The sequence below is a fragment of the Cynocephalus volans genome, chromosome 6, assembly GCF_027409185.1.
Source record: "Cynocephalus volans isolate mCynVol1 chromosome 6, mCynVol1.pri, whole genome shotgun sequence".
Classification (NCBI taxonomy): Eukaryota; Metazoa; Chordata; class Mammalia; order Dermoptera; family Cynocephalidae; genus Cynocephalus; species Cynocephalus volans.
In genome coordinates, this window is record NC_084465.1 from 136,426,209 (window position 1) to 136,453,860 (window position 27,652).

Genomic DNA, 27,652 nt, shown 5'->3' on the forward strand with positions numbered 1-27,652 from the left:
AAGCACTCTTTCATGTAAATAGAACTATGTCAACATAAAACTTTTCTTATGCAAATAGAACTATGTTGAAAATATATAAATGAAAGGCTTTCTCATGATGGAGGCCCTATCACAGTTCATCGTTTCTATAATCAAACTAATTATTATTTTTTTTATAGCTTCAATGGCTAAAATAAATTAAAACAAAGGAGCTAAAATAGTGACATGGAATTAACAGAGCAAACCCTAAGTTAAGCAGAATTTCACTACTCAGAAATTTGATTACACAATGATAACATAATCCTGAACTGCTAAAGGCTAAAATCTGAAAGCATTTTTTCATCTTTTACCAAAACGGTGTGTATAATTAGATGTACATTTTGTTTAATTTGTTTACAGGTATTTAATTATATTCTAATGTTTTAAAAATTGATAGTACTGTATGTTAATATATGTAACAAAAACAATTTTCTTCCCGGCCAAAGAAAATATTTTATAGTTGGCTTCATGTGCTTGGGAAAGCCTGAGAGAGACAGTGTATATAAGGCAAAAAATGAAACTTTAGACAGTAGCTCAGAAAATTCAGAATTCCTGGATGCCACTATTTGGAGAAGTAGAAACTCAATTAAGGGAAACAACACTTTCCTAAATACTTCATGAGTTCCCAGAAAATCTGTTTTTTCCTCATTTTTAGGAGAATCTGCAGCAAGAAATTAGTTTGCATATGAAAGGATAAAGTGTGTTCACTTGTCGCTAACAATTTCTTAATGTTTTAACTATGTGCTAGACAACAGATACGTCAATAAAAGTACTTTTTAAAAGGCTTACAACAAGAATCTGGCTGCAAATTTTTAAAATTCTGTTAGTGGTTTATTAATGGATATTTTTATAAATAATTGATTAGAATATCTTGTGCAAATATCCTACAAAGAATTAATAGCAACATGGGAGGACACATTTTTTTTTTGGCATGCTCTTTGAAAGAAAGTTGAGTTTCTTAGCTAAATGTGAGACTTGATCTCATTTAGGTTCATAATCTCTCCCAGAAAGTTAATATGACATTACTAAGTCCACTTCAGCCCTATGGCGTCACATAACCATATATCAAATATACATACTGCTGAGCTATGAAGGAATATTCAACAGGAATCTGTGAAGAAAAAATATATACATCCAATAATTTCTCTTGAAGTTTGGGCCCTGGCAAATAAATTTCACTCTTAGAATGCAAAGTACCATGGCAAGGAGATTTATAGAATTAAAAGTTTCTTACTAAGGTAGAAGAAGTTTCCAGGAAGAGAATTTTCACTCAAGTTGTTGTAAGTCAAGTCCAGGACCTCAAGAGCTGGGAGAGAGCCAAATCCTCGAGGCAAAGTGTTTAGCCTATTCATGCTGTTGTTGGGGGGGAAAAATCCAAGTCACCACACACAGAACATATGTTTAAACACAATACTGAGATCATCTCTGTTTCACAGGCTGAAATTGAAGAGTGCTATGATTCTAGAGTCACTTGATGCTATTCTATTTTTAAAATGTTTATTTTAAAATAAAATTAAAATTAAAATACTGACAAGTAGAAATTGTATATAGTTATGGTGTATAATATGATGTTTTGATGCATGTATAATACATTGTGGAATGGCCAAATCCTGCTATTTAACACATGCATTACCTCACATACTTATTGTGTGTGTGTGTATGTGGTGAGAACACCGAAAATCTACTCAGCAATTTTCAAATATACCACATATTGTTAATAACTACAGTCACCGTAATGTACAATAGATCACTTAAATGTACTCTTCCTGTCTAACTAAAATTTTGTGTCCTTTGACCAACATCTCCCTCCCAATCCCCCCACTCCCAGTAACCACCATTTTACTGTTTCTGTGAGTCTGACTTTTTTACACTTTTTTACACTTTTTTACATAAAAGTGACAGCATGTGATATATGTCTTACTCAGCCTAAAATTTTTAATCAGAGAACCTGTATGTTCATGAAACATTTGAAAATTTCTCAGTTGTCCTTTTCTCCAATGGTGAAGTTCAATCCTTGTTTTACAAAGAAACTTAAACCAACACAAAACATCCGTCCTAGGGAAAAACTTCCTTATAAATGTAGCAATAATACCTAAAAACTGTAGACTTTGGCTCTACTTTATTTCATTTATTCCTTTTCACGGGAGGGGGAAAAAAATCACTGTTTGTTCTACAGCTGCTAACGTTCCAAATTATTCCCAATTAGAATGGTGGTTGTCAGAGGCCAGGGGGAGGAGAACTGTTTAATAAGTACAGAGTTTCAGGTGTGTAAGATGAGAAGCGACGTCTGGAGCTTGGTTGTACAATAGTATGAACATACTAAACACCACTGAATTTATACTACAAAACAGTTAAGATGGTAAATTTTATGTTATGTATATTTTACCACAATTGAAAATAAAATATATGTCTATATCTATATTTTTATATCTTTAAGGGAATATCTAAGGTACTTTTTTCTATTACTATCTTTTATTCTTTTCTTCAAGACCCCTGTTTTTCTTAATGCCATTCCCTTTGAACATACTTAAAAGCCAATTTAAGAAAAAACTTAAATATAAGTTGACAGGTATTGAAAGGTGGGAGGGACTATGACACTAAAAAATCATTCTGGGCATTGATCCTTCTCATGATAGATACAGTCCCATCCATCCCTACCAACCAAGCCTCACGAGAAATAGCCAAGAGCAGAGGTTGAAACCAAAAGGGAAAAGAGGATTTCCACCTCTCAGGTAGAAAAAGTCCCAGGGAGACTTTACATGCAGCAAAATAACCTCCACGACTATTTACTGTAATGATAACGACAACACATATTTCACACATTCACAATTTGTGAAGCACATTTCTGTCAAGTATTTCATTCGGTTCACCAAAACTGCCTTAGAACACAGGCAAGATCAGAATTATAAATATTCCTGTGTTGAGATGAAGAAACAAGCTAAGAGAGGGAAAGTACCCAGGAATTCACCTGACAGATGAGGGCAACAGGTGTCTGAGAGCACCTCATATCTCACGGAGGCCAAGGCCACTCCTGACCCTGGGACTCCAATGCAAGGATTCTAAGTTGACAGAAAAATCAGAGGTAGTAAGAAAGGTAGAGAAGCATCCATTAGGTGCTTCTATCTTTAAATACTACTTTAAGTTACCCATTTTTGAAAACTGCTCATTACTTAAAGTTTTTCTGTGCAAACACAGAAACACAGTTTTGCAATATCAGGTACAGGAAATCCAGTTAGACTTCCTCAGAGGGAAGACGCATCTCATCTCATGGGAGCTCTCATCCAACCTCCAGCCTAGAGCAAGCCTCGAGACCCTCCAGCCTCTGGTTACAAGAATCTACTAAACTGCAGGTTCATTTTCCCTTTGAGCAATAAACCTACAACCAGTGTAGGAACAAAACGAACAACGGGAACACAGCAGAGTACCCACGTGCTGCTGACAGTGGTAAATAACAGTAGTAGCCCCACGAACCTAGCAGGCAGAAAGGAAGCCCTTATATGCTTCCAAAAGTCCAGAAGCAGTGCTAGGAACAGTCCCAGCTACAAAGAATGCAAGGAACTGTGGAGACTGCAGTCTGTCTCTCTGGACACCAATACACATGCATAGAGACCTGGTGACATATCTCACTGCAGAATTAAGGGTAGGACGTGCTGGCTCCCCCCACAGTGGGCTCAAGGTTTCCATGAGAGCTTACAGTGGGGGTAGTGAATGAATAGAGCGTTAAAGTCTGAGACGACTAGGTGAGAAGTCCAGCTCCAGCACTTGCTGGGTGATCTTGGCAAAGTTGTTCAGCGTCTCTGAGACCCAATTTCCTCAACCGTTGTTTTAGTCCATTTTGTGTTGCTATAACAGAATTACCTGAGACTGAGTAATTTGTAAAGAACAGAGGTTTATTTGCTTGTGATTCTGGGACAGCTGCATCTGGTACGGGCCTCAGGCTGCGTCTACTCATGGCAGAAAGTGGCAGGCAGCTAGCAGGTACAAGCAGATCACATGGCAAGAGAGGAAGCAAGAGAGAGACAGAGGAGGTGCCAGGGTCTCTTAAACAACAAGCTCTCGCAGGAACTAATAGAGCGAGAACTCACTCATTTATTCCTCCTCCCCCAGGGAGAGCATTAATCCATTCCTGAGTGATCTACCCCCATGACTCAATCAGTTTTCAACACTGCCACATTGGAGATCAAACTTCCACATGAGTTTTGGAGGGGACAACACACCCAAACTCCATCATTCCACCCCTGGCCCCCCAAAACTCATGTTCCTCTCACATATAAAGCACAATCATCCTGTCCCAGAAGTCCCAAAAGTCTTAGTTTGCTCCAGCACCAACTTAAAAGTCCAAAGTCCAAAGTCTCATCTGAGACCAAAAGCAAAGTCCTTCCAGCTGTGAACCTGAAAAACAAAACCAAATTTATCTACTGCCAAGATACAATGGTGGAACAGACATTGGGTACACATTCCCATTCCAAAAGGGAGGAATAGGCCAGAAGAAAGGAAAAACAGGCCCCAAACAAGTCCGAAACCCAGCAAGGCAGACATTATGTCTTAAAGCTCCAAAAATAATGTTCTTTGACTCTAAGTCCTACATCCTGGGCACAACTGGGCATCTGGGCCCCCAAAGCATCAGGCAGCCTTGTTCCCACAACTCTGCCAGGCACAGCCCAGTGGGCCATGCTGTTGCCTGTGGCTTTTCCAGGCCTGCGTTGCATGTTACCAGTGGCCTCGAAGTTCTGGGGTCCTGGCAGCAGCCCTGCTGCATGGGCTGTACTAGACATTTCCCTGGTGGTGGCTCTCTGTGTGGGCTCTGACCCCACTTTCCTGCTTGGCACTACTCTAGTAGATGTCCTCTGCAGTGGCTCAACCCCTGCAGCACGTCTCTGCCTGGACCCCCAGGCTTTTCCATACATCCTCTGGAATCTGGGTGGAGGCTGCCACACCTCCACTGCTCTCAAATCCTGCCAGCTTGCAGACTTAACACAACGTGGATGCCACTGAAGTTTTGTGCCTCTAGGGCTGCTGCATGAACCACACTTGGGGCCACTCCAGCCAGAGCAGCTGGGAGGCAGGGAACAGGATCCTGAGGGCAGCTGTGCCCCAGGTCTGTCCTCCAGGATAACTCAGTCCTTCTAGGCCTCCAGGTCTGTGATGGGTGGGGCACCCTTCCAGGCTTCTCAAATGCCTGCAGGGCTTTCCTCTCATTGTCTCCGCTATTAGCAGCTGGCTGCCTCACCACCAACATAATGTCTTTAGCAACCAGTTTATCTGCTTCACCCTTGCATTGCTCTCCAGCTCTCAGCTTCTTTACCACATGGCCAGGCTGCAAATTTTCCGAATCTTTATGCTCTGCTTCCCTTTTAAATTCTGGCTTTATATTATGTCTTTGCTGCCATAACTCAGAGTAGGCTGTTAGAAGCCACCATGAAGTGTCCTTAAGGCTTTGCTGCTTAGAAATTTCTTCTGCCAGATGCTCTGGTTCATAACTCTTAAGTCCCACCTTCCACAAAGTCCAAGGGCATGGACACAATGCAGCCAAATTCCTTGCTATGGTGTACCAAGGGTGATCTTCTGTCCAATTCCCGATAAGTTCCTCATTCCTATCTGAGAACTCATAATTCGCATAGCCTTTACTGCCCACATTTCTATCAGCATTCTGCTCACCACCACATAAGTCTCTAAGACATTCCAAGCTTTCCCTCATCTTTCTGTCTTCTTCTAAGTCCTCCAAACTCCTCCAACCTTTGCCCATTACCCAGTTCCAAAGCTGCATCCAGATTTTCAGGTATCTGTATAGTAACACCTCACTCCTGGTACCAATTTTCTGTTTAAGTCTGCATTGTGTAGCTATAACAGAATTACCTGAGACTGAGTAATTTATAAAGAACAGAGGTTTATTTGCTTACAATTCTGGGACAGCTGCATCTGGCATGGGCCTCAGGCTGCTTCTACTCATAGCGGAAAGTGGCAGCAGCCGGCAGGTACAAGCAGATCACATGGCAAGAGGAAGCAAGAGAGAGAGAGAGGGGAGGTGCCAGGGTCCTTTAAAAAATCAGCTCTCATAGGAACTAACAGAGCGAGAACTCACTCATTATTCCTCCCTCCCCCAGGGTGAGCATTAATCCATTCATGAGGGATCTGCCCCCATGACTCAATCAGTTTCCAACACTGCCACAATGGGGATCAAATTTCCACATGAGTTTTGGAGGGGAAAAAACATCCAAACTCCATCAACCATAAAATGAGGCTAACACCACCTTCACAGCAGGATCGCCAGAAGGATGAGAGAGAAAACACGAAGCATCTAACATGATCCACGGCTCACAGGTGGGTTCTCAGGAAATGAGAGCTATATCTATAGCTATTTTTCAAGAGGTTTGAGAAAAATTTTAGATCAACAGCAAACAGGCAAGCTTACCTTACAAGAAACCCATTTCAGATGGAACTATTTATACCATACCAGCTAAACCTCAGATCACTTCAGGCGTCTAAAGATAAAGTTGACTAGGGCTCAGCTATGCCAAATGGTATAAATTCTTTTGTTTGCACATGAAGGTTTTTCAAATGCATATTAGAAAACCAGATAGTCTACGGCAACTCAACATCTTTTTTTCCTTCTCTTCTTCAAAAGTCATAGGAAGGCCTGTACTAATGCCTCATGTTTAGAGCAATCTGTTCTGCGGAGATCCTTTTGGGCACCTCCTGCTTCAATATAACTTTCTTGTCTAAAGGCAATAATTTTTTCTCATCTCTATGGTGACCTACTCGCACACTTAGCAAAAATAAATAAATAAATAATCCAAATCCATAAACACTCAACACTGTACTTAGTGAAAACTTCTAAGTGTTCACGAGATGTAGCTCTGGCAACAAACTAGGTGGAAAGTTATTTTAGAACAGCAGAGCATGGTGCTCCCACAGTGAAGTTATCCTAGAAGTAACTACCTATGGAACCCACATGGCTTTACATTTTGGAGAGAAAATAATGCTATGAAATGAACCACATTTAAAGAATTAAGAACATGTCTAAACTTTCTTTTATTTATTCAGGTGGCCTAAAATTCTTTCAGGTCTTGCAAGTACATACCAGAATAAACAGCAAATACTATATAAAACTTTAAAAGCAAATTCTGGTTGTGAGTGCCTTGTGGGTCATGCATATGTGTGGCCTGTCTGCTCTGCCTTATTGTCTCCTGTGTGTATACTTTTACTCTGGCTGCTTGTTCTAAGCAGTCTTCTCTATAAGTTGCCTAAACTTGCCTTATTGTGTATGTCTAATTCTTTATGCCATTTGAGGACAGAAGCATCATTTATTAGATAGAACCCACCTTAATTCCTTTCCCAAAGAACTAAGAATTTTGTTCAAACTTTGACAACTCTATTTATGTAGCTATGTAATTAAATACAGAAAGTTTTACACAATCAATAAAGCACCAACAGCCAGAAATGCAAACAACACCAAAAAGAACAAGGAGACAACTAAGATGCACTCAATGAAAAAGAGAAGCATCCAACTATGTCCTAAGGTCCCTCAAACCCAACTGAACAAAATCTGAGCTCAATATCTTCTTTCCAACCTGTCTCCATCTGTATTTCTATTCCAGCTGCCCAACACAGAAGTCCAAGTATCATACCACCCATCAGTCCCTGTCTTGTCAATTTTGCCTCCTACATATTTTTCATACAAAATCCCACCCCTGCCTCCACTGTCACTGCCCTAGTTCACCTGGAACACACAGCTGGTGTCCTTACTAGTTTCCTGACCTCCAATCTACCTCCCTCCAGCCCGTTCTTCATAGTGATCTTTCATATGAAAATCTGACCTCATCTCATACCCACTACTCTGCTGTGCAAATTCCTCAATGGTCAGTAGAATAAAATTGAAGCCCCTTTATTTAGTACACAGAGCCCTTCATTAGCACTTCTGACTCCCTGCCATTATAGACATTTATTTATTTAGAGTTGGTTTCCCCAACTGTAATGTGAGCACCTTAAGGGTTGCATGGCCAGTACCTAGAACAGTGCCTGGTCCATAGTTGGGAACTCAATAAATACCCATTAAATGAACTGCAGGGAATCGTGAATATGATTCCCTGTCTACCTCTGCTACTTACCTTACTGCTCCTTGCTTCACACTTTACACTCAGTAATACCAATAAACTTGCAACTCTTAGAACATGCAGTGCCCTGAGCTTTTAAATATATCATCCTCTCACTTTGTCTTCCTTCTACGTGTAAGTCTGAGAAATCCATTCTCATGCATCAAGTGTCAGCTTCAGTGCTACCCACTGGCTGTGAGAACCCTCCCAAAAACCTCACGCGTAGACTAGCATGCTCCTAGTCTTTTTGCTCCCACTGCCTTCTCTGACCCCAACACATCAGTGACCCTCACTAGACGGTCGCTGCTCATTTACAGCAGGTCCTGCTCCCCATCCTTAAGGCCAAGGATAGTGATTTCACCTTTGATCCAAATACCAGCAAGTTTCCTGACCCAAAGTAAGCACTTAATGTAGTCATGAAATAAATGAGAAAAATAAGATGATGATGATAATAATAGCTAACACTGTGTACTACTTACCATGTACCAAGCACTGTTCTAGTGATGGATGTACATATGTTTATCTTGTTCAATAAAGCAACAAATTAACAGCAAGGACACACATATGTATCTAGTTTTAGCTTCTTTCTTACATATACATTAAACATCAGGTCCTAATAATCTTTAAAATCAAGAAATGCAGAATTTTTTTTTTTTTTTAAGTAAGTATACAATCTCCAAATTGGTAGGGGGAAAAAAAACACCTCATCTAAAGTGATTTCTCCCTCCTTAAACTCCACTTCCCCTCATCCTTTAGGAAGAATACTCATGGATCTTATAAAGAACGGTCTGTCAGCCAGAGTGAACTTCAAAATAAGAGTGCCACATTCTCCCCATGGAAAGAATGAACTAAAAATCATTCCATGAAGGAGATACTTTTTTTCATGATTGCTTCCTAATTGATAAATACCTGGCTAGCTTCTATTGCCACTCCATGTAAATCAATAACTTAAATAGAGCATTTAGTGACTACAATTAAAGAATATATTACTTAGCACAGAAAATGAAACATGAGTAGGCAGTTGCATCAAACGCCTGTGACAATGAAGAAGGAGTTCAGAAGCCAAAGCTCCTGTTGGCATCAGTGGGGTCTGATGGAGAATGCACAGACCCAGAACAATGGGATGCTCTCCCAGCTCAGCCAGTAACCTCCTGGGGGATCAGCAGCAAGACATTTAACCCCTGGGTAAGGGCGTGGCTTTCTCTCTGAAAGGAAAGCTCTAAAACCCTGCCCTCCCTCCCTGATATTGAAAGAGACAAATGCTGGCGTGAGGACTCTGAACACTGTAAAGCAATATACAAATACAAGGTATTATTATCATTTACTGCTACTTGGATCTGCAGCCTCAGCTGAATCAAACCTCTGCATAAAGAAAGACACAGGATTATAACCTTTTAGCTATTTCAAAAAATTGCAAGAATTAATGAAGAAGCATTAGGGAACATATCCTCCTCTCATTGGATGGAAGGTCCTTTGTGAACTATTTCTACTTGATATAAAGAGAAAAAGCAACCATATTATTACTTGTCTGAACAGCTTATGCTACACAAACATGTCCCTTCTTGGTCAACATAACCAAAATAAAATTTAACTGCAAACAAAATACAGTAAAAAAAAAAAAAACTCCCCTTATTGTGCCAACAATTAGCTTCTCAATTAGTTCTCAAATAGATATGTGTGAATGTAGGCTGTTGAAAGGATATATTGAAACAATAAAACTTTCTTTAAAACTTAACACATAAAAAGAAATGAGAAGCCCACTTCTCCTATGCTATAATATAATCAGCTTGTCTCCCTGGCCCACAGAGACCCCCTTCACCCTCTTCCTCTCCTCCGTTTCCTTTCCTTTCCCCCAATACTCACCCGAGGTTCAGGTGTTTGAGTTTTTGAAGGCTGCTGATCTGCGTGGGCAGCTCCTCAATCTGGTTATTAAAAAAGTTGAGCACTTCCAAGTTCTTCAGTTCTGCTATGTTTGCTGGCACAGCTATGGAAATAAAAATGCTGCCTGTGAATCCAGGAACCTCACCCCTAGCAAGGAATGCCAGCAACACATTTTGTTTTTCTGTCAAATGAAAGAAAGATCTAACTCCAAGATGACCACTGAATTCACATATAGGTCTTATTTATTTTTAGTAGATTTCTTAGAGGTAGTAACTGACCATGGAGTAGAGGCAGAAATGTTTCTTCTTGAAGGATTAGATAAGTGCTTATCATAGTTTATATCAGATGGAGCATGAGGAGGAAAGCAAGAAGTAAAAAAGGGTAATAGAGAATTTCTGTGCCATAAATAGCCTATAAGTGAATATTACAAAGCATATATACTTATAATTGTCATATAATGTCTAATAATTGCAATTGTTTTCTTCCTTTTAATTTCCTTGCATCTCCACCAGAAGACAGCAAATCCCCAATCCCTTCCTGAGTGATTGGACATTCAAACTATTTAAATAATCCAATATCTGAAGAGCTGTCCTCTGAATATTGCACTAAATCACAACAATTCTAGCTCAAACCTATATAACAAAATATTCAACCTACCCAGTTTCTGGTCTTGACCTCTGTAGTAACACACCTTGATCAACACACATGCACACACGTGCACACACACACAGTTACATCAGATTAGCAACAGATCAATACATTGTTATTACATACAAATACAAAAAGCCTAGTCAGTAGCATGCTATGAATACCAGTATGCAGATCAAAGGCAAAAATAAAGCACTGAGGACCTGAAAAGTTCCTCCTTCCCTACAGTATATACCTGCAAACACAAATTTAAAAGGCAAAGGCATCTGTACCTCCAAAGTACAAACTCTCAACCAGTAACAGAAAGACTTTAATTCATCCATATCAGTTGCTATCCAATCTTTCCACAAACATTTGTATGGGCCATGAGCCTGTCCACGGTTCATGTCAACTCTACTACCAAGACTTTCCAGGCAACTAAAAACATTGACACAGCACAAGAAAGTGTTACATCTCATGTCACTATGGTTTATTTCCTATCCCACAAGTTGCCTCCAGTGGATGCTGGAAAACCAACCCACCTGCCTGCCAAGCCTAAACTCAGAACCAGCAGCACCTGTGCTTAGGACCACTACAAGGTGTATGTAAAATTCCAAATATCTAAAACCGTTAAGGAGATAGCTATTTCAAGAACTCCGGTTAATAACTCGCAGGGTAACAAAAGTAAAGAGGACAGGCACACTGTTCATTATAGTTTTGAGTCATCATTTTCAGCTTTATGTAATGTCTACGGTATCACTGACCTGATTTCTTTTAGAGGGAAGGCTTGGTAAAAGGTAAGGGACATGCTCTCATTTGAAGAAGGGACTGTACAGAATATGATTCATTCTGGACTAAGACACATGGGTAGGGGGTAGTGGTCCTGTGATGGGGCTTTGGATGAACTTCTAATATGGCTGGAGGCAAAAGGACAGATTTTTATGGGCTAATCTAGACAGCTGGGAATTATCTTCAGAAACTACATCCTGAACACGGAAGGCAACAAACCAGAGACAGAGCGAGCGCCCGACCTGGCACAGCACTGTGAGTGATCCCTGGCACAGCTCTGTTCGGGGGGTGGATGCCCACGCGGCTCCCGCCTGCACCACCAGGCCACTCACTGCCCCGGTGCTGCCTCCATTTTCCCAAGTGCAGGCAGCTCCGCCCTGCTCGGCCATCACTGAGCCCATTTGCTTGGCCTGGCGTGGGGCTTTCCGGACCCTGCGGGCCGGCCTCCTCTCCCACTCCCTCCGCGGTTCTCTGGCGGGGCTGGGGGTGTGGGGCGTCCCGATCAGTGTTGGGAGGGCTAGGAAGTACAGGCGGGCCAACTGTCACTCCACCACACCCTGGACTCCGGCCCCGGTAAACTTCCTGTTACTGGGAGGCAGATACCATCTCTGCGACCACCAGTTTGGAAAAAAGCCTAACGAATTTCTGGTTGGGAATAGTGTGGTAGGAGAGTTCCCAGGTCCGCTTGAACCTGCTGGAGAGCAGGCTGCAGGCGGGCACTAGACTCGGTTTATGCCAGGGGGATACAAAGGTGAACAAGACCCGAGAAAGATCTACACAGTGCTACAAAGGCACCCAGAGAGACCGGTCGTCTGTGCCTAGCAGAAACCTGGTAGACTTCCTGGGCGAGACGGTGCTGAGCAGGGTCTTGAAGGCCCAGCTGATAGACGAGGGGTGCAGAAGACACACCCCAACCCAGCACAGTGTGCACAGAGGGGGGAGACGTGCGGCCAGGGAGGCGGAGACTCGACAGAAACCACACACCCGGTGGGGTCGCCACTGCACGATCTAACAGCCTGGGCCAGAGCACACGGAACGGGGAGAAGTCCTGTACAGAAAGTGAAAGCTCAACAGAGATCACACACCCTGTGGTACGTGATCCACCAGCCCAGCAGAGTACAAGCTGACCAGAAAGGTGGATCCCCGGAGAAGCCCAAGACCCGAGGCAACCACACACACAAGACACTAGAGGCCAACTGAGCAGTCACGGCGGGAGCCATACCAAATTGGCAACCACAGCAACATCCTAGTTAGTCATTAGTCTCAAACCAGTGGACTGTGAAACCCCCTGACACAATGAATAAACACCAAAAAAAAGACACCAGAAATACAAAAAATCAAGAAAGTACACCACCAAAAGTTAATAGATCTCATACTCTAGATCCTATAGAACAAGAAGCCCTTGAAATAACTGACAAGGAATTTCGAGTGATAATTCTAAGGAAACTGAATGAGATACAAGAAAACTCAGCTAGACATCATGATGAAATGAGGAAAAGTATACAGGATCTGAAAGAGGAAATATACAAGGAAATCAATGTCCTGAAAAAAAATGTAGCAGAACTTGCTGAACTGAAGAAGTTATTCAGCGAAATAAAAAACACAACGGAGAGTTTAACCAGCAGGCTTGTCGAAGTTGAAGAGAGAACCTCTGAACTTGAAGATGGGCTGTTTGAAATAACACAAGCAGACAAAAAGAAAGAAAAAAGAATCAAGGACATGGAAGAAAATCTGAGAGAGATATCAGACAACCTCAAGCGCTCAAATATCCGAGTCATGGGTATTCCAGAAGGGGAGGAAAATGGAGATTCCATTGAAAACATATTCAACAAAATAGTGGCAGAAAACTTCCCAGGTATAGGAAAAATCACAGATCTTCAGATTCAGGAAGCTCAACGATCTCCAAACGTATTCAACCCAAAAAGACCTTCTCCAAGACATGTCATAGTCAAATTGGCAAAACTCAGAGACAAAGAGAGAATCTTAAAAGCTGCAAGAGAGAAGCGTCAAATCACCTATAAGGGAGCCCCAATCAGGTTAACATCAGACTTTTCATCACAAACCCTAAAAGCTAGAAAGGAATGGGATGATATCTTCAAAATACTAAAAGACAAAGATTGCCAGCCAAGAATACTCTACCCTGCAAGGCTATCCTTCCGAAATGAGGGGCAAATAGTATATTTCTCAGACAAACAAAAACTGCGGGAGTTCACTACCACAAGACCACCCTTACAAGAAATCCTCAAGGGAGTACTGGGTTTGGTTCCTGAAAAATAACTACCACTGCCATAAAAACCTAAGAAAAATCTAAACCCGCTAGTACAATAAAAATGGCATTCATGAAGAGAAAACAAGCTAACAAAAACACTATCTACAACCTAAGGAACCAACAAACAAAGAAACCAAACAGTAAATCAGAAAGCAAGGAACAAAAGACACCTAAGACAACCAAACAACCAATAAAATGCTAAGAATAAATCAACACCTTTCAATAACAACTCTTAATGTTAAAGGCTTAAATTCCCCAATTAAAAGACACAGACTGGCTGACTGGATCAAAAAGCAGGACCCAACTATATGCTGCCTACAAGAGACCCACCTCACCCATAAAGATTCACACAGACTAAGAGTAAAAGGATGGAAAAAGATTTACCATGCAAACAGAAAAGAAAAACGAGCTGGAGTGGCTATTCTTATATCTGACAAAATAGACTTTAAACTAAAAACCATAAAAAGAGACAATGAGGGACACTACTTAATGATAAAAGGACTGATCCATCAAGAAGACATAACAATCATAAATATGTACGCACCCAATGTTGGAGCAGCCAGATTTATAAAACAAACTCTATTAGACCTAAAGAAGGAAATAGACACTAATACCATAATAGCAGGGGACCTGAACACTCCACTGTCAATATTAGACAGATCATCTAGGCAAAGAATCAGTAGAGAAACACAAGATCTAAACAAGACTCTAGACCAATTGGAATTGGCAGATATCTACAGAACATTCCACCCAACAACCTCAGAATATTCATTCTTCTCATCAGCACATGGATCATTCTCCAAGATAGATCACATATTAGGTCACAAATCAAGTCTCAATAAATTCAAAAAAATTGGAATTATCCCATGTATCTTCTCAGACCACAATGGATTAAAACTAGAAATTAATAACAAACAAAACTCTGGAAACTATACAAACACATGGAAATTAAACAGCATTCTACTTAATGACATATGGGTCCAAGAAGAAATCAAGCAGGAAATCAAAAAGTTTATTGAAACTAATGAAAACAATGATACATCATACCAAAACCTGTGGGATACTGCAAAAGCAGTATTGAGGGGAAAATTTATTGCATTAAATGCTCACTTCAGAAGAATGGAAAGATGGCAAGTGAACAACCTAACACTTCACCTTAAAGAACTAGAAAAACAAGAACAATCCAATCCTAAAGTTAGCAGACGGAAAGAAATCATTAAGATCAGAGCAGAACTGAATGAAATTGAAAACCAAAAAACAATTCAAAAGATCAACGAATCAAAAAGTTGGTTTTTTGAAAAGATAAATAAAATTGACAAACCATTAGCATGGCTAACAAAAAAAAGGAGAGAGAAGACTCAAATAACAAAAATTAGAAATGAAAAAGGCGATATTACAACTGATTCATCTGAAATACAAGGAATCATTCGAGACTACTATAAACAACTATACGCCAACAAATTTGAAAATCTGGAGGAAATGGATAAATTTCTGGACACACACAAGCTCCCAAAACTGAACCGTGAAGACGTAGAAAATTTGAACAGACCAATAACAATAAAGGAGATTGAAGCTGTTATCAGAAGGCTCCCAACAAAGAAAAGCCCAGGACCAGATGGATTCACAGCAGAATTTTACCAAACATTCAAAGAGGAATTGACACCGATTCTTTACAAACTATTCCAAAAGATTGAAACGGACGCAAATCTCCCAAACTCATTCTATGAAGCAAACATCATCCTGATACCAAAACCAGGTAAAGATATAACCAAAAAAGAAAACTACAGGCCGATATCCTTGATGAATATAGATGCAAAAATCCTCACTAAAATACTAGCAAACAGAATACAGCAACACATACGAAAAATTATTCATCACGATCAAGTGGGATTCATCCCAGGGATGCAAGGTTGGTTCAACATACGCAAATCAATAAATGTGATACACCATATTAATAAACTCAAACACAAGGACCATATGATCATCTCTATAGATGCTGAAAAAGCATTTGATAAAGTTCAGCACTCATTCATGACAAAGACCCTCTATAAGTTAGGTATAGAGGGAAAGTATCTCAACATAATTAAAGCCATATATGCCAAACCCACTGCCAATATCATCCTGAATGGGCAAAAGCTGAAAGCTTTTCCTTTAAGAACAGGCACTAGACAAGGATGCCCACTCTCACCACTCCTATTCAACATAGTGTTGGAAGTACTAGCCAGAGCAATCAGAGAAGAGAAGGAAATAAAGGGCATCCAGATTGGAAAAGATGAAGTCAGACTGTCCCTGTTTGCAGATGACATGATCCTATATATCGAACAGCCTAAAACCTCTACAAAAAAACTGTTGGAATTGATAAATGATTTCAGCACAGTAGCAGGATACAAAATCAACACACAAAAATCAGTAGCATTTCTTTTCTCCAATAGTGAACATGCAGAAGGAGAAATCAAGAAAGCCTGCCCATTTACAATAGCCACCAAAAAAATAAAATACTTAGGAATTGAGTTAACCAAGGAGGTGAAAAATCTCTATAATGAGAACTACAAACCACTGCTGAGAGAAATTAGAGAGGATACAAGAAGATGGAAAGATATCCCATGCTCTTGGATTGGAAGAATCAACATAGTGAAAATGTCCATACTACCCAAAGTGATATACAAATTCAATGCAATCCCCATCAAAATTCCAAAGACATTTTTCTCAGAAATGGAAAAAACTATTCAGACATTTATATGGAACAATAAAAGACCACGAATAGCCAAAGCAATGCTCAGCAAAAAAAATAAAGCTGGAGGCATAACACTACCTGACTTTAAGCTATACTACAAAGCTATAATAACCAAAACAGTATGGTACTGGCATAAAAACAGACACACTGACCAATGGAATAGAATAGAGAATCCAGAAATCAACCCTCACACTTACTGCCATCTGATCTTTGACAAAGGCACCAAGCCTATTCACTGGGGAAGGGACTGCCTCTTCAGCAAGTGGTGCTGGGATAACTGGATATTGTTATGCAGGAGAATGAAACTAGATCCATACCTCTCACCATATACTAAAATCAACTCAAAATGGATTAAGGATTTAAATATACACCCTGAGACAATAAAACTTCTTAAAGAAAACATAGGGGAAACACTTCAGGAAATAGGACTGGGCACAGACTTCATGAATACGACCCCAAAAGCACGGGCAACCAAAGGAAAAATAAACAAATGGGATTATATCAAACTAAAAAGCTTCTGCACAGCAAAAGAAACAATTAAAAGAGTTAAAAGACAACCAACAGAGTGGGAGAAAATATTTGCAAAATATACATCTGACAAAGGATTAATATCCAGAATATATAAGGAACTCAAACAACTTTACAAGAAGAAAACAAGCAACCCAATTAAAAAATGGGCAAAAGAGCTAAGTAGGCATTTCTCTAAGGAAGATATCCAAATGGCCAACAGACATATGAAAAAATGCTCAACATCACTCAGCATCCGGGAAATGCAAATCAAAACCACATTGAGATACCATCTAACCCCAGTTAGGATGGCTAAAATCCAAAAGACTATGAACGATAAATGCTGGCGAGGCTGCGGAGAAAAAGGAACTCTCATACATTGTTGGTGGGACTGCAAAATGGTGCAGCCTCTATGGAAAATGGTATGGAGGTTCCTGAAACAATTGCAAATAGATCTACCATACGACCCAGCCATCCCACTGTTGGGAATATACCCAGAGGAATGGAAATCATCAAGTCGAAGGTATACCTGTTCCCCAATGTTCATCGCAGCACTCTTTACAATAGCCAAGAGTTGGAACCAGCCCAAATGCCCATCATCAGATGAGTGGATACGGAAAATGTGGTACATCTACACAATGGAATACTACTCAGCTATAAAAACGAATGAAATACTGCCATTTGCAACAACATGGATGGACCTCGAGAGAATTATATTAAGTGAAACAAGTCAGGCACAGAAAGAGAAATACCACATGTTCTCACTTATTGGTGGGAGCTAAAAATTAATATATAAATTCACACACACACATACACACATACACACACAAACGGGGGGGGGGGTAAGAAGATACAACAACCACAATTATTTGAAGTTGATACAACAAGCAAACAGAAAGGACATTGTTGGGGGGGAGGGAGGGAGGGAGAAGGGAGGGAGGTTTTGGTGATGGGGAGCAATAATCAGCTACAATGTATATCAACAAAATAAAATTTAAAAAAAAAATTTTAAAAAAAAATAAATTAAAAAATAAATAAATAAATAAATAAATAAATAAATAAATAAATAAATAAATAAATAAATAAATAAATGAAAGAAAGAAAGAAAGAAAGAAAGAAAGAAAGAAAGAAAGAAAGAAAGAAAGAAACTACATCCTGGATATCAACATGAATGCACGTGAACCCTACCTGTACAATGTGGCTGCAAAAGCACATTTTTAGGTGCATAGTCAAAGTACACTTTTTTGCAAATGAATGGTATCCACTTTGTGTCAACAATCACCAAGAAAATCAACAGAAAGCACCTTCTGATCCACCAGGTGTCATTTTCCCCTGTTCCTTCCCCAAAGCATAGTGTGTGAAGTGTGGCTGCTCAAAGACCTCACCCTGTCCCCCCTCTGGCTACCATTAAGCCTTCTTTCACTGCATTCACCTGATTAGTTTGAAGAGCAATGAGGAAAGTTAGTGAAACCAGGAGAAAATGATGATCTCAATTTAGCCACAAACCAAGAATAATGCAGCCAGAATTACTGCCGCCTTCCCAAAGTTACTCTGCCAATGCAATTAAATGCTGGTCTAAAGGTAGTGCCTTTTTGACAGGATGAGAGATTATTTCACTCTCCTTGCTAAATCAGTCCAATTTAAAACCACAAATTATGCTAAATGTGATTTAGGGCTTTGTTTTCTGGACACAAACAATAACCCTATATTCAATTTACAAAACCTCTCCCAGCCTTTTGGTGTGCATGTGAATTTTTTGTTTAAGTCTCCATTCAAGCTAAGGGGGAAAAAAATTACACAGCTAATATTCTCCCAAAGCCACAGAATTTTTTTCCCCCAGTCATAGTAAAACTCAAAAGAAATTAACATTCAGACCCATCTGGGTAGGATATTATTCACTCTTTCAACTAATATTTAGAAAATGCTTATTATGTGCATAGTGCCATACTTTTCGCACCTAGCATTTCAATACTTTGTGGCTAAAGTAAGAGAGGCATGCTATCTAAACAAAGTTAGTTACAAAAAAAATGGTATCAGAGTCAATAAATTTAATCAGGTCTAGTGCTTGAAAAACAAACTAATCCCAACAAAACTGTCCAGAAAAAATAACCAGTTAACAATATGTACTGTGCACTGACTAAATCATACACATACGTGGCACGAACAACTTTAGCTATCATACAGGTAGCTGCAATATTTCACCAGTCAAAATGTTCTGTTAGAATTTCCCAGATATCTGCATGATGCATTAGCAAAAAGCATTTTAAAATATAACTAAGCAGTGAGCATCAGTATCTTTCTTATGCTCTTGAAATGTCCCTTTCTCATCAGTCTGTCCACCCCCTGACCTGTGACCCTAGCTGCACCCACCTGGCCTAGAGACAACAGAAGCTGAACACACAAAAGAAACAGAAAAGCAGCATGCTATGTGACCACAGGTGCCCTGGCCAGGGCACCACAGGCCTTGACTTAGCTCTACACTCACTGTGTGTGCCCTTATTCAACTCACAACCTCTCTGGACCTCTGTTTACTCAAGTGCAAAATGTGAAAAGGTTGGTTTATGACCATTTCTAAGTTCTCTTCTACCTTGTTTTAACATTCTCTGATTCTAAGAAGAGATGGATTATAAAAACCAATGATATGGATTTAAATAATTCAAAAAATGGGGCCCTCGATTAGGAAGCTCAGTCATGTAGAACTTTGCTTCTGACAAGGAATTTAGTATTGTTTTCTGCTTTCACTTGGAGACTTTGGTTGCTAGAGTTGGGAGAACAGTCCCTAACCACTTTCAGGTGTTCCCTGGCTCCTAAACATCCCATTCTGTTCTAGCCACAGAGTCACACGACTGCTTGGCATACTCTCGGCCCAGAGCTTTCCGCTGGGGTTTTGGAAAAGGTAACAAAGATGTAGTCCTGTCACCCCAGAAACTATGTCTGGAGACTGTCCTCAAAGTATCTCACCCCTCTTTTCCTTCAAGTCCTCCTAAACTGAAGAAACTGCATGTTATTCTAGAGATTTGTCTATCTGATGTGCCAGCTCACTCAGCAATTCAGCACCCTTCCCAAGCACAGTTTCTGGAAGGTTCCACAAGAATCCCAAAGTGCCCAAAGGGCTCATTAACATCTCTTTTATAAGCTCTGCCAGGCAGGAAGCACCTTTGTCCGGCAGGACACACTAGATGCAGCAGAGCTCCAACTACAAGAGACAGTGGACCCAGCTCTACTCCTGAACAACAACTTTATTCCTTCTAAAGGGACATGCATCTATCATCATCAGTTGCATTTACAACAAGCACAAGCCACCAGGCACTGTACAGACGAAGCACATTGACAAAATCAACATTACACTCAACAACAGGCTTCTTTCTCCCCACTAACTAGCAATCAGCAAACGATCCCCACCTTCAAAAGAAGATTAAAATAAAACACTGGGACAGCAATTGGAGCTTCACTCTAGGAGGACTTTGTTCTACAATATAAAACTAACAATTCCACAACCAACAACTTACAGCATTTGGGGAGTTTATCCACACAGCAATAAATGAATGGCAAGTATGCTCTAGAGCTGGGCTGTCCTATGGGTGGCCACTATTACTCGTAACTATTTAAATGTAAATTGAGATGAACCAAAATTAAATAAAATTAATAATTCCATTGTTTGCTCATGCCAGTTACACTTCAAGAGCTTGACAGCAACATGTGGCTAGTGGCTCCCATAGGGTACGGCACAGAGACAGAACATTTCTATCATTGTAGAAAGTTCTGTTGGACAGTTGCTCTACAGCAGTGGGTCTCAAACCATAGATTACATCAGGACTACTAGAGGGTTCATTAAAAACGGATTTGGGGGCATACCCCAGAATTTCTGATTCAGTAGGTTTGGGATGAGGCCTGAGAATCTGCATTTCCCACAAATTCCCTGGGGATGCTGATGCTGCTGGTCTGGGAAACCATATTTTGGTTCAGACAACTTAATTCATTAGTGACATCAAGATCATTACTCTAGCATGTATGTCCCTTATTCCATGCAATGATATGAGTATAATAATCAATCATCCAAATTAAGACTCCTATTGAACCTACGGATTAACAAAAAGCAAAAAATCTAAGACACTCTAGGTGGCTAATACACTCAACCTGGGTGCTACAATCAAACTATTTCTAATTAACTTCTGCTTCCCCACACTGATTTTTATAGTGAAATCAGTATTGAGCAGGATGGACAAATATTCAAGGGAAGAAAAGCTCTGAACCCCCTAGTCCATCAATCGAATTAAGTCACTCAGCAGCAAAGTCCTCATGTCTAAGTGTGACCGCACACAGAGAGATGTCACTTGCTATACTTGCAGCCTCTGAAACCTTGAGGCCTAACTGTAGATGTTGGTAGTAATGACAGCACAGACAGACTAGCTTGGGTGCAGCCAAACTGGGGGCTTTTTGAGCAAAGCATCTTGTAGCCCCTGAGGCAAAGAAACAAAACTGTGAAGAGCGACAGGATTCGGGAGCAGCAGGCACCACGCAAAGCATAAGGACAGGAGCTCTGTCTGGTGCAGCCTACAGAGGGTCGGGGCCACACAATGGTCTTTACAGCCATCTGGTTAGCACCCACAGTGGATCGTCTTCAGCTACAGAAGGGCAATGATAGACCATGCACCATGTTAACACCCACGGCTGCCGGGCACCGGAAGCTGCTCAGAACACGGGCAGGGTTCCCCATCAGCACGGGCATGAAATCCGGAGGTGACCTCTACCCACCCCCACCACCAAATTTCTGGGGAGTTAGAGCTGCACTCTGCCTAACTGCTTTTGCAGAAGCACCAAAGGCTGTTTTTGGCTCTGCTGATTCCTGGGCTAGAGTTAGGCTCGGGCGTGAGAGCCAGGGGACCCCACCTTCATTCCTCTTTGAAAAAAGTGAATTAATGGTTCAGCCTCTGCCTCCTTTATGGGAAGCCTGTGATGAACTGCAAATTATCAAAGGTCTGGAAGAGGGAGACGAGAGAAGGTGCCCAAGGCTAGTGCTAACAGCGGATGGCAGAGTGGTGTGCACTGCCCCGAGCTGCAATGACAGCTACGCTGTCTTGTGCCCATTTCCAGTGACATAAAAGTGCCACTGACCCTGGAGCCAAACAACCCAGAAAGATACTACATAGGATGAGTCAAAGCAAAATAAATAGAACAGCACTACTTCTAAAAACCTGTCATATTTATATTTAATTAGGAGATTTTTGTTGCCATAACAAATGAAAATGCTTGGGCAGATTGTTATGTTACCTGCTTCTACAGCTTCTTTTTTTAACAGAGAAAGATAGAGAGAAGGTGGTAAAGGATATTAAAATTAACTTTTTATTTAGATTCCTAAGTTACAAACTATGACAAAGCTACTAGAAAAATTACTAAAAACATGAAAATACCTGAAAATGAGTGAGATTATTCATTATATATACGTGGGGGGGGGGACCATTTAAGAGAAAATGGTAAAAGCAAACATTTCTCTGCCCCAATATTTGATGAATATGATATTGGATAACAACTGCCCCCTTTAGCCTGAATAAGCTAACGTGGGAAGAAGCTCCTGCTGCAGAATTAACAGAAACTATACGCAATATGACTTGGGGCATTCCTGGTCTTTTAATCCTTAGCTATGATAGCTGGAAAACATTAGGCTATGCAAACCACAGATGTAATCTCAACACTAATTACACACATGCCAATTCTTTCAGCAAATTAGAAATCATAGTCCTCAAGGCCATTTTAATGATTTCATGTAAAGAATCTTTTCATTCTCGCATACAAATAATTATGCTCTTCAGAATTTTATATGCAAAAAAAGGTCATTTGCACTTATGGTGATTAATTACCTTTGTTTTCTGGCCAAAACCACAAGATGGATAATAAACTATATATTACCATAAGAGTTTGAAGTTCAAAAGTATACTAATGATAACTGGCTTCACAGATTTTATGGGACTTCCCCCAAAGCAGCTATTAAATCAGCGAATGTCAGCAGTTATATGTTATTTAAAAACATAAAGTTTATGAAACAGTAAAGCAAATTCTCATTTAAAAGGTTCTACATGTTCCTTAAGGTAAAAATAAAATAGCAAAATATTTAAGCACTCATCCCAGTAAAGGCCAACATCTCCCAAATATTATCTTTATAAATGACAATGATAATGCTACTTTTGTTAATCAACAAGTATTTACTAAGCACCCACACTCAGAAGTACACAATTATTGTATCCTAACATGGGCCTCCTTAGGATTCTGCAGCTTAAGTAATTTCAGTAACCAAAAATACCCAATCTAACTCACTGCAAAAAAAACCCCCCAAAAAACAAGGTCCTACTCTTTCAACAGCAATGAGAACAATCAATTATACATAAAATTAGGGGAAAAAAGGTACGAACAAGAAATAAGGCAGATTTTATAGTATAAATCCAAACATGCAAAAATATGTGTCCCTGAACTATAAAAAATTTGTATGCATAACCAAACAAATCTCCTACAAAGCTGACAAGCATGGACTTCTTCTCTCAGAATAAAAAAAAATTTGTCAATGTCCAAATCTTGAATCAAATTCCCACACAGAACCAAGGAATTGTCCATGCAATCTTCAGGGGGACTTACAAACTCCAAATTCTTTTGAAACACACCTTCTAAATCACACCCCCCTACCCCGTTCTGATGCGCTATATCATTGGCAAAGCGACACATCAATAAACAGCTTTAATTTGGGAGTTGGATGGGAGAAGCAGCACTGAGAGGAAAGGAAATGGTATCTGATGGCCTGGGGAGAACACGACATCTAGTGAAGGGTAAGAAAGGACAGAGGCTCCTCTAAGAAAAATGCCCAAGAAGTTCCGAAACACTGAGAAGAGCAAGAAGAAAAAGAACACGGAAAGAACTTAAATCAACCAAAGGAGAAAGCAGGCTCAGTGCTACGAGAAGAGCTACTAGGTGTTTTATATATGTGTGTGTGTGTGTGTGTGTATTTATTATGTATAATATATATGGATATATGTGTGTATATATGCACACTAAATCCTTGATGAGTGACATTAAGAGGTAGACAAGTCAAATTCTCTCTCTCTCTCACACACACACATGCACACACATACAGCATGCTTTGCCAGTAGTTTGTCTTCTTGTACAACTAAGAATTACTGGCACAAGAGGCACACTGGGCTGCTTCTCTTCCTACCTGACCATCTTTGTAGATGCTGAGAAACACAGTGACTGCAGAAGGAGGGAAGGAAGGGGAGGCGGGGGAAGATGCCCAGGGCCTACAGAGGGGCTTTGACAACTCCCCTTTAACTGTAACAGCTATGCCTTTTACCCTTCAGAACTCCCCCTTGCTCTTTCAGGTGACTGAAATATAGAATATATAGGCAGGGAAAAAAGCCAAAGGACAGCAAAAAAAATTAGACAAAAGAAGGTTCAGACTGAAAATAGCAGAAAATGTGGCCAATGAGTTTGTTAACTGGCAGTCAATCAAAGCAGAGGGGTCTCGTTCTAGTGGGCTAACAGACAAAGAGAGGGAAAAATTGAAATGGGAATGTCATTCTCAAGGATTTTATGGAAGTGGTTAGGGAGAAATTGCTAAAGGGCCACAAAAAATGTTTACACCGTATAGTGATAAAACTTTAAAAGTAAAGTAAAATAAAACTTTTAACGCATGTATAATATATATGTACTCATGCAAGATGGGGGAGGGGGATACAAGATTTAAAATTTTTATTTAACAAAATGTAAATTTAAGCAGATAAAGGGGCACTTACGAATATTTTTTAAAAGCCACCAAGAATGAGTTTCGTGTTGCATTAAAATCATCTTTTTAAAGTTTTCTACAAATTTCTGGGAAACCTCTCCTTTAAGAAATAGCATCCACACTGCAAATATACTAGTATTCTATTTTCTCTACTCTAGGGTTTCTAAATCTGAGATACATGGACCCCTGAAGAATTCATGGATGGGCTCAACAAGACCCACAAACCTCCTGAAATTATAACCATTATGTGCAGTTTTCCAGGGACTATGGCCACAGTTTACACTCTACCATTTAAAAACATCAGTGACTTGAGAAAAATTAGGAAGAAATGCTCTAAAAAAAGGTATGTACCCCAGTACTGCACCTCTTAGGATATCCACTCTACCTTCCACACACACACTCACATGTATACACACACATACCATCCATTATTTAGGAGAGATAATCAACAGAAAAATTATATATATTTTGCTGTTATATCAATTCTGTTTGATAGGCATTCTATTATAAATAGTAAAAGAAACCCTTTTCAAGATCAGCCCCCTAAAAAGGGCTACTTATGATTTGGAAAGTGACCCGCTCACCTGGTCCCACCTGTTTTCTCCCCAGTCTGCCACTATTCTAAAGTTCTCATGATTACAGTTGTCCCACCTAAAAATACATTGTGGAAAAATTAACACACTACACTTCAGCTAGCTTCCTCCTAGCACAGAACAGGCCCCCAGGAAAAGGGCTTCTGGAACAGGTACGTTTTGGTTGTTGAGACCAGCAATAAAGAGAACAAGAGGGCCACAGTCCATCAGCTATGGTAAGATGCCTTCCACAGCAAACTTCTCCCACTTTAACTATCAGCCTGGGCCTGCACTGGTTCTGGATCACGGAGCCAACACGCTGTTCCGTGGCATGATCAAGGATGCTCATTCACTAATGCCAAAATTAACAACACACTCCCAATTGCAGGCAATGCTTCATGGTAACCTGACTACTGGCACCATCAGATAGATACTGTTTATTTAATAGCTGTCAGACTCAAAAATACTAGGAATATATTTTTTCACCTCCAATCTTTCAAATGATGAACAGTAACCAACTGATAAATGTGCATTAATTAAAAAAATAAGCTATTGATCAAAGCACCTGTATTATAAATACACTTATACTCTGTTAAAATGCAAACAGTAAGTTGTTTTGATACTGTCACAAGATAAATTCATGACACAGAGATGATTTATTTTGCATACTGTCCCTCATCGTTTAATTTCATACAAGCCATGCACAAGAACTTTTGCATAAGGCATGACAAGTAATCTATGAAAGAGGGAATAACTAGAGACTTAGAAACAGCAAGGTCTTGAAAGAGTGGTGAAGGTCATTCTTATGAATCGGGACAGTTAATTTTTCTCATTCATCCCAACAATCTATTAAGTCTGTAGAAAAGGGTTTCAATTTATTACGCTTTTTAAAAACTGCTTCATTTTCTTCATTATAATTAGATCTGCATATTTTAAGAATGCAATATTTTCATGTGGAACATGCTGCATAATTCGTTTATAATAAGACTATGGTAGATAGCCTATCAATATATACATCCGCATACAATTTAAAAGCATTATCTTAACTTCCATGTATTTAGAACATTATCTTTGATAAAGAAATTATTGAAATCACTAAAAAAAAATCCTAGCATTTTTTTGTTCCCCATGATTTCAAATTCATACACAAGCTATAACTTATAGGAAATAGTCTGTGGAAAAACAAACATTTTGCCATAAAACTTAGGTTTACTATCGGCCTAACCATTTCCGATACATTAAATGACAAGATACGGTTACAGCTAAGACCTGAAACTGTCGGCAAAACTGCCAGTACCACAGGAAAAGGTTTTAGGTGACGGTTAAAAGTTCTAAGTATAAAATTAAACAATTACATTCAGAGACCCACACTTATGAAAGGTTTACAGAGATGATGGGCTGCTCAATGTCTGCGCAAAGCAAAAAGATATCCTTTGATTTCCTGCACAAAACGATGAGTGTTTAATCCTCAACATGCATGGATCACAAAATAAATTATACTACGGTCATATTTATATATGGGTGTTGTTGTAGGAGTAAAATTATTTTTTAATATTATGAAAAGCTTCACATTAGAAAATTAATGCCCAGAGATTATTTTATTACCGATACAGATGTAATTCATTTCATAACGCACAGTACTCTTCCCTACACATTGGCATTTAGTAGTATAAGAATCAGTACAAATATGCACAAAATGCACATTTTCCTGATTTTTACATACTTTTGAATTAAAATCTGGTTCCATACATAAATATTTTAAACCTTCTTCCACATGTTAAAAAAAAAAAAAAAAACTCACATATGTCTATGCCCAATACAAGAAACTGTAGAAGACAGTACAATTCCTCCAATTTAAAGACACTGGAAGAAATGTTTCTAACTTGAGAAAATAGGCATTAAAAAATGATATGTGAAACTAAATATAGATTTTAATTTTAGGAGACAGAAAAATAACATACCTCCTTCTATAAGAATCTACCTTAAATGTGGTAAAACTGCACTGTGTAAATTACAGTAGAGACATGCCCTGTTGTAGAGGGCCAAAGAGCCTGCAAAAAATTCCATCTGACCACACAAAGTTGGTTTTTCATCTTTAGGTACAAGACTGGTGGGAGGGCGGGGGGGAACGGGTGGGAATAAGTATCTCAACACTGACCTCTAGTGGAAAAATCTTAAAATGGTTGTCTGCAAAAGAAATTCCTTTTTAAGAGCGAAAATAAGTAGGAAAACACTGACAAAGCTAACACTCTCAAACACCACAAAACTCAGGGATCAGTTTAAGAAGACGACTGAAAAAGAGTCAGCAAACACTGTCTTAAAAGGGAGGGTAACCACAAGGGAAAGGACGGGAAGGTCAGGGCAGAGACACAATAGGACGGACAGCCTCTGGAG

The 27,652-nt window shown here is 39.7% G+C and overlaps 1 protein-coding gene across 2 annotated transcripts in view; it reads right to left on the bottom strand.

The window, feature by feature from the left end:
* Positions 1-27,652, bottom strand: part of RSU1 (Ras suppressor protein 1) — a 190,758-nt gene that overhangs the window by 125,523 nt on the left and 37,583 nt on the right. For both annotated transcript variants that reach the window (XM_063099451.1, XM_063099450.1), the window contains 2 exons: positions 9,975-10,095; positions 1,253-1,371 (listed from right to left, as the gene is read on the bottom strand). In XM_063099451.1, the coding sequence (XP_062955521.1) occupies positions 1,253-1,371; positions 9,975-10,095 (240 nt within the window). The remainder of the gene's footprint in view (positions 1-1,252; positions 1,372-9,974; positions 10,096-27,652) is intronic.